The sequence below is a fragment of the Neopelma chrysocephalum genome, unplaced genomic scaffold, assembly GCF_003984885.1.
Source record: "Neopelma chrysocephalum unplaced genomic scaffold, ASM398488v2 Primary Assembly neopelma1_24, whole genome shotgun sequence".
Taxonomy (NCBI): Eukaryota; Metazoa; Chordata; class Aves; order Passeriformes; family Pipridae; genus Neopelma; species Neopelma chrysocephalum.
Window position 1 is genome coordinate 42146120 of NW_020897693.1, and position 8705 is coordinate 42154824.

Consider the following 8705-nt stretch of genomic DNA (forward strand, 5'->3'; position numbering starts at 1 on the left):
TTTGACTGCGGGGTAAAGCAGGAGAGGAAGAGGGAGACACTTACACGGACTGGGATGTGCTGCACAGGCTGCTGTCGTACCTTCGCCTGACACCCCAGGCTGCCCCCGAGCTGGATGGCTGAGCATGGCCTGTCTGCTGGGCCGCCAATCTGGAGTGGCGATGACATGAATGGAATAAGGAAAAATACTCCGAATAGGAGAAACAGGTCATGCTGAGGCAGAAAGAGAGACACACATCCACAGAAATGGAGCGAGAAAGCCTGCCGGTCAGGGCGTTGAATAAAAGCAGATGGCCACGGCTTGCACTGCACTGGATTCAGCTGCTCACTCGGCTCGAGTTTATTTTTGGCCCTCTGAGGAAGCGTCAGGGGATTCAAATGACCATATAAGACAACAGTGTGGTTAACCCTACCACCACCGCACAGGAAGCAGGCATGAGGCGAGGTGAGGTGACATTCATCACCTCCACAGTGCCATGCAAGCAGGTCAGAGATGAGTGCAGAGGAGGACCCAGGGTGTCTGGGTGTCAGCTCCATTTCAGCTCGGCTCTCCCAGGTGGCAGAAGAGTTCAGCAGTGTTACAGATCTGGTGATACAAGCTGCAAAGATTTTCCCTCCAGTGGGAGGTCAAACTCTGCTGGGCCGAGGCAAGGGCAGGACAGGTTAATGCACAGAAATGCTAACGCAGCCTTTTGCCAAAATAGCAGTTGTCAAAGGACACCCAAGGAGAACAAGACCAAACGGCCAGGGAAGCCCTTATTCTCCCCAGCATTGGGTCCCCACAGCACAGCTGACAGTTTAAGAGCGTGGTAATGACACTGAAAAGCCACAACCTTTGGTGGGGAGTAGGATTGCAGGCTATACTGCATCCTGATTCCACAGTTATGAACATGCTTACATCGAATTATCATTGAATTGTTCCCAGTTTCCCACCCTTGGAAACGAAACAACCACAGGTGTTAATGAGCAAGGCATCAGAGGGTGGAGTTATGACAAAGAAGGAGGAGCGAAACTTTGGTTACTCCTAGTTTATTGAAAAATGAAAAATCAGTTTAAATGGATATTTTCCCTTGTTTTGGAGGTGACTTTGGGACCTATTCCCTTTTCCCTTGAGAAATCTGCCTTATATAAAATGAAAGGGGAACATGGCCTGGGTTTGAAACTGTCAGCAGGTCTCTGTGATGACAGCTCAGCATTGCAGGGGAGGGGGATGGATGGTCCACAATTTGGTATGTGGAGCTGTTCTTGGCTGAGAGTAGCATGTTTGAAGTCTCTGACTGATCTGAAATAGCCACATCCTCTAAAAACTGAAGTATCTAAAAGGTAGCCAGCTCACATTATACCTATTTTTCGCATCTCTCTTGTGTTTTCCCATAACAAATGCTGTCCTCCCTCTCTGGTAAAACCTAAGCTTGGCGTATAGTGTAACCCTGAGGGGCAAAGGAGCAGGTAGCCTCGGTAGGGCTTCTGTGGCTCAGGAAAGCTTGTACCCCTTTTTTTTGTTTTATTTGTTACTTAAAACAGACAACATCCATCATATTCTCCTTTTGCTGTGAGCACATAAATTGTTGACCTCATTGGATTTATAGCAGACTCCGGCTTTCACACTAATGACAGGCTTGCGGAGGAGCCGCCTGGCAAAGCTAATTAGAGAGCACGTGGTCTGACAAGAGAGGCTGTTTTCCCTTCCTGGGCAAGGACTCACTTACCTTTGCCAAGGGTAGATGCGGTAAGGTGGGTTGTGGGGGCTGGCGTGGCTGGAGGTGGCCGCCGCTCCAGCACATGCCACCATTGACTTCTGGTGGCTCTGGGCACCTGGCTGACCTGTGGGATCCTCCTCCAAGCTCTGCTGGATGGCCATCTTTATAAGCTCATCTTCACTCAGGCTACTGTACAGACTGTATTCCTCACAGCCTATTGTTTGTCTTTGAGTATTTGCTGCCGTTGTAGCCATTTTTATTATTCTTTGCTTTCCTATAAAAAGAAATTGTGATCATCAAAAACTGGAAAATGAAAGAAAGAAACTCAACTATCTTGTGCTTTCGTTCAGCTCTGCCTCTTGATTAGTCTGACCAGAAAATCCTTCAGAAATCCTCCACCAGGGAGAGAATGTTATCAGCTAAAATCTGCATGTAAACTTAATGAACTAAGTCTTTTCTATCACGCAGAAATAACTGGTTTAACTGGTATTTTAAAAAGAGGAAGTGAGCTGTTGCACACAAGGCAGGTTTTTATCTACTTTTTTTGGTTTCCGAATCTCAAGGGAAAGTAGGTAAAGGAAATCCCCATAAGATTAAAGAGGTACAGTTTTGAATTTTATTTAGGAGACCAATGGATATCTCTTTTTATTGGCTTTTTCTTGCTCTAATTGCAGGAAATTAAGGGAAGAGGTTTGTCTCTTTGCTGGTTTTCTGAAAGGATAGGTTCTCCACCATGAAGTATAAAGAAAATGTTGAGCAATTTTTTCCTCCATATCTGGAGATCTCTCAAGCAACATGCAAAGCTATGCTTTGAAGTGCCTTTGTTTCACTCAGTGAGGAAAGCAATTGATGTGTTTCACTTCTGATTTTTTTGCTTTTTCACAGAACAAAGTTCAAGGTCATGAGTGAGCTGGAAATGAGAGAAGGGGAAAACACTGGGGCACACTCAGCAATCACAGAATGACTGTGAACCACCAATGCAGCATGGACTAAAAAGGCCAAGATGATCCAAAATACTGAAGAATTTCCAGCAGTGATAGGGAAGTACTAATGGCATGAATGGTATGATGCTCTAGCAGGATCTCATTTGGATGCAAAAGAGCACCCTGGCCACCGGTGTTCAAGAGCCAAGGGATTATTTTATGGGAAGAAAAGGAAAAGCTTGCCTCAGAAGATGACAGCCAACATGGAATAGGTTTACTTTTTATAAGCACTGAGTGAGAACTGTGTAAAATAATGGAGAACAATGGGATGAGGAGCAACAGGAACAAGCTGCCCAGGAGGACATGAGCATGACAGGGTGGGACAGGGACCCAGCAGGAGAGGGCTATGGAGGCATGTTCCCCTGGTGCAGAGAGGTGAGGGGTTGGCTGAGTGCACCTGTAGGGTTGTCAAAAAAGCTTCCTGACCCCACCCTGTGTCTGCCAGTCCCTGTCCCAGCAATGCCACAGCAGGGTTGGTCTGCAGCTCCACACAGCCTGGCTGTGCCCAGGTTCAGGTCCTTCTGATCTCGGCAACCCGGCAGAGCCACGAGCATGAGCACCACTGTGCAGGACCTGCCTCAGCAGGAGCTTCAGGGGAGCCATCAGCTTCTCTTCCCTGTGCAGCTGCTCTCTCCAACAGGCAGAGCCTCTGCCCCCGGCTCACCAGGTGCCTGGGGCAGCCTGGCTTCCTGAGCACTTGCACCTACATCGATAGCAGACAGGTCCAGAATGGCACAAGCCTCACACCAGGAAAGTACCCTGCTATGGTAGCCCTTGCTGCTGTGTGCACAGCCCAGAGACGGTCCTGACCTGGAGGAAATGGTAGCTCCCCAAATGGCAACAGGGCCGTACCTATGCATGTCCAGACCCTCATGTTTTTTTCTTTAATCATAATTTAAAAAAACCCACCTCCCTCACAAACTAATACAGTTTGAAGAAATTGCAAGAACTTGAATTAAGCCATAAGTAACTTAAAATCTTGAATTTAAGGTTTTCACTTCAGACATGGTGGTATCTCCCACATCAATAGCCACCTCAGATTAGCCAAGCCCACCCCAGAAGTGTGAAGACTTCAGGGTAAAGGGAAGCCCAGCAGATTTCAGGCTGACATTATGATGTTTAACAACAAAGGATGTTTTTCACATCCGTGAAAAATGCCAAAATAAAACCTTCAATTGGCTCTAAACAATGCTGTCAAATTTTGATGGTTTTAATTTTTTTTAATTTATTTTTTTAATTTTATTTTTTATATTCATTTTCAGCCATATCTCTCATGGCTGCAGTTGGTTCCCTTCTCCAGTGGGAGCAGGTATGCCTCAGCTCTGCTATGACCCTTGCTGTCCCAAAGATCTAAGCCCAGACACCAAGCAACAGATAGCTCTTGTATGGAGCTGCTGCCCGTCCTGCACCCCAGCTGCTCCAGTACCTGTCTTTGGCTGTGCTCCAGCGAGTGTCTGGCCAAGAACAATGACACAACTTTGTTTTTCCAGCAGCTGCTGCTTCTGTTTGGCTCTCTCAACTCCTGAAATGCTGAGCAGCATTTGCATAGCTGCCCATAGGTACTCACGTAGTAACTGGTGAATGGCAGATGTGTGGAATCCACAAGCTGGAGTTAGAGGGCTTGTCTGCAGCATCCAGCACTGCATCCAGCACTGCATCCAGCACTGTAATGCCTTAATGTACAGACCTGGCCCCAATGGTGACTCAGAGACCTAAACAAAGCCGTCAGTGGAGAGGGCAGGATCTTATCATAAGCTCCTAATGGAGGTGATGCACACTGACTCTTTGAAGGAGGCAAGAATGGAGATGAAACTGCTCCTCTTTGAGGGCAACCTGCACCAGTGCAACTTGGGACACAGATCCCTCCTCTGTATCCTGCCCAATCCCATCACCGGCATCCTTATGCCGCAGGAGGTAGGGCAGGCAGTGAATCCATCCTCACTGTGCTTCTGAGCTGGGTGTTGCAGTACTTTCAGGGGCAGTCAGGGCTTTGAGGAGCGTGCAGGAGACTACTGCCAACATGATGCCACACCCTAGCACAGAGGAGCTAACTGATTTAGCTATCTCACTAAATTCCCAATGGATCTAGGTATAAAAGCCATTTCTGTACATCTTCCCCTCCCTCCTTTTGTTTCACACCTTGTTAAGGCACAGGGAGATTTTAAGCTTGCATGGATCATTCCTATTTCACCCTCTTATTCTTAATAGGGGTTAACTGGGTCCAATCCACTTGCAGAGCAAAGGGAGAATGTTTCCTGTGTGTTGGTGAGCCTCACTAATCTAAATATTTTGACAAGAGTTCCACAGAGTGCAGAAACAACAGTGTTAGCTGCAGCTCGCGCCACTGACTCATCCTGCAGGGAGAAACTTTGTAGGGCTCAAAATAAAGCTTTCACATTTGCTCATTGAACTGCACAAACATGATGAAGGTGTGAGGGTCATATCCTGGGCCTGCAGGAGCTTTTGGGCCCTTACTGAGAGCCAGAGACAGCCTTGGCTGCCCTGAAACCCCACAGAGACTCTTATAGTTGGGCTTGAAGCCATTCTTGCATACCCCTGCCTGTGTCCCCTTGCTCAGATTGACCTGCGTGGTGTGACTCAGTTTGGCAGGAGGTACAACACATGCCTTCTCCCTACAGCTCCCTGTGCGACAGCCCTGAGTGGAGTGGAGCAGAGCAGAGCTACCACCCTCACCTTCCACCTGGGGATGCTTTTGTTTGAAGCTGGAGGACCACAGGGCACCAGCACCGATCCAAGTTATGTCTATAAGAAGTCACAGTGAGCAAGCTGAGCTGCAATGACAGGCAGAGCACATGCCCTTGGCTGGAGGCTAAAAGCACCAGCACCTGGTTCAGTTTACCCTTCTTTCCCTATGGCTGAGCTTGGTGGTAGTTCCTGGCACTGCCCTGGCTCAGCTGATACAGTGGGGCTAAGGTTACCCCATCTGAGGCCATCAGTGAACTGCCAACCACAGCCTTATGAAAACTCACTAGACTAATGCGCTATAAGGTAAATATTTTCCACATCCTGTAATGAAGGTGTGAAAAAAACCCCTGTTGCTAGAAATGTTTGAGCCAGTTTGAAATAGTGAGATCTGGCCAAAGTGGTCTTTCTAAATGCAGCTTGAATCTGTTTTCTTGCCCTAAGCCTGCTTAGGTTTACAGTATTGGAATCAGATGTATAAGTTAAATGTTGGCTTTACTGTTCACCCTAACTTCAGGTTTTGTGGGGATGTTTTAATGTTTGGCTGTACCCTGCATTTCTCTGACAGCCCAAGATTCCATCCTCACATGCAGGTAGCACACAGCATTGCATCTACTGGGACAGCAGAACCTGATTTTTAAAGCTGTGGGTGTAATGCCCTTATTATTCCTTAGAGAATGCTTTGCGTTCAGGTCTGGATGGCTTCACTAGTGATCTCTCTCGGCAGAAACATATCCTAGGATGCTGCTCTCTGTGCTGCCACTTAGTAGTTCAGTCTGACAAGATCATCTGGGATCTAGACTTACCACCATTTCCACATAGAGTCTGACACTTATTTTTAATGTTGCCATCCTGATTTCAGAGAGAGTTTGTTTATTTATATGTAGGAACCAGGCCTGTGCTATACAAGGGTAACTTAGCTGCATCCAGTGACCAGAAGGCAAGGTTAGAAATGAAATGCTTGTGCCAGGGCCACACTGCAATGCTCTGTCCTGGGTTCATGGGCAGCTGTACCTGGCAGATCTCTGAAACCAAAGGTATTACTCACCAGGGTGGCTGCTAGTAATCACCTGCTTGATAGCAAAAGGCACAGAGGTTGCTATTACATTTGGACGACAAGCTCTGTCAACATACAGTGTTTGAGAGAATGGGCCTCTGATCCCTGATGCAACATAAATAAACAAGGATTACAGCTGGCTTTGAACATGCAGAACCGTGCAATTCAATACCATTAGCATCTGAAACAACTGGTCCCCATTGATAGCACTTCCTTAAAGAAAAGCTTAGGGAGGCTGCCTGTCCTCCCTTAATAGATTCCAGGCAGCAGAATTAGCAGAATTACTTATTTCTGTCAAAGGAGGGTGGCAGGTGAGTGACAAGGTCATTAAGGGAACAGAGCCAGACTTTGCCTGCCTTTGTGCTGAGTTTATCCCAGTCAGCTGGTAACTCAATACAGGGCCTTGATATTTATGGCTCAAGGTGTGATAAACCATTTTTCTAAAAACATAACCAAGTCTCTGGAGGCTGCAAAAGAGAGAGGAGAAGAGCAGCTTCATAATTTTGCCTTTTGCAAGGAATGATTAAGCCCCAGCCTCTGCAGATACATATGCCTTTCCACATGTTTGTCATTACTTCTGAAAGCAGCAGGAGCACGTGGGGGAAGGCAAACATGGCTGGATGTCTTCACAGCAAACCAAGCCTCCATTTCTTACTGCAGCACCTTTTAGGACAGATCCTCTGTGGGCAATGGAAACCAGATTGACTTGCAGCACTCAAAGTACTCATATTTTTGCTACATTTTAGGTCAGTTTCCAGATAAATCTTTGCAGTTCTCTAAGGATATTATACTGGATAACTACTACAGGGAAGCAAATGATTTTTTAAAACCAGAAAGATTTCAGTGCCCATTAGATCTACCAGAGCTGAGACATCAGAAGAATGACACCTCATGCTGTCCGGCTGCAGCAACAGGCAAGGATTCTTTGTAGTGACAGCTTATGCATACGGCTCAAGTTCTAGCCAGTGCTGAAGGAGCAAAGCCAGGCTTCCCGAAGGAATCCTCTGAGCAAACAAATCCCCTTGTTCAGCCCCAGCTGTCAAAACAGGTCACCTATCAGCCTGGCATATGCTCTGATGCCAACAAATCATGATTCTGCGAAAATTCTTTACTGGAAATTGTACACCTGCAAGATTTTATTTCTTCCCAGAACACATTGATTCACATAGCAATCAGTGCAATATTAGCTTCTTTTCAAACCAACTAAACATTTATAAATTAATCATTTGCCAAAGTAATTTTTCTCCTTCACACAGTGCCTTGTATGCTACATTCCACTTTAGTATATTGTAGCTACAGCACTGATTTCTGAGCAAGATATTCTAGGGACAAAGCATCACCTGCAAGTTAAAAAAAAAGTAAGGAAAAGACAGAACTACTGTTCTGTTTAATACCAGAGAGTGTATTATGGCATATTTGATAAAAACAAACCCCCAAACAAATAAAAGCAAATCACAAAACTTTTCAAGACTGTGTTAGGGTGTTAGGTTATAAACTGTTTAGGAATAAATATTTACATAGACACAGTAAACCGAGAAGTTGAAAATACTAATTAAGTTCAAAACATGCATTATTGCATTACCTTTTTGTTCTGAAATAAAAGGGTAAAAATACTGTTGAAATGGGTTATCTCCTTGATTAAGTCTTAATTCAGAAAATCCTTGCTGGTATTTGTCTCCCTGCTTTGCCTGGATGTTTCGATCAACTGCAGGTCAGCTTGGAAACACTCTCGCTTTGAAGCCTGGAGTTTATTTCTGGATCACCCCATGATCAGTGAATACAAGCCAAAATATAAGTTGTTCCGAATCTCAGATTTCCTGTTTGAAGATGCACAGCAGAAACTTTTACTGATCCTGAAGTTCTTCCTTGTTGCGTTATCTGACGAACTTCACTTCATCGAGCATCCTGTAGCTAAATGACACAAAGTTGACCTTTCTATTACATCATTATTTATTGTCCCTGACAAGTAAACCATATATGGACATGTTTCTGGAACCTAAAGAAGAAAAAAAAATTGCCATGTAATTTTGAAGTAAAATATGCTGTCCTGGAGAGTTTTATTTACTTGGGGGGAAGTGAGCTCCCTTTACTTTTCTTTTAGCTGATGCTTGTTAAATAAAACAGCCAAACATTACATGGGTATTTACTGATGTTTTAGAGTTATTCATATATTTTTAAGGCTGCAAGTTGGAGACTTCAGGATTCCAAAAGATGACAAAAGCAGTTGTGAACCTGTTCCAAGTAGTATTTGTAAGAGCTTACT

General features: G+C 45.3%; 1 protein-coding gene across 2 annotated transcripts in view; it reads right to left on the reverse strand.

The window, feature by feature from the left end:
• The window catches only part of ASB2 (ankyrin repeat and SOCS box containing 2), a 33586-nt gene extending 25153 nt beyond the window's left edge, over positions 1–8433 (reverse strand). The window contains exons 1-3 of one of the 2 annotated variants that reach the window (XM_027673879.1): positions 8025–8433; positions 1709–1973; positions 45–149 (exon numbers count right to left, since the gene is read on the reverse strand). In XM_027673879.1, the coding sequence (XP_027529680.1) occupies positions 45–149; positions 1709–1953 (350 nt within the window). In that variant the 5' untranslated portion in view covers positions 1954–1973; positions 8025–8433. The remainder of the gene's footprint in view (positions 1–44; positions 150–1708; positions 1974–8024) is intronic. The other variant, XM_027673880.1, reaches the window with a different exon arrangement.
• Between the last annotated feature and the right edge of the window lie 272 nt (positions 8434–8705).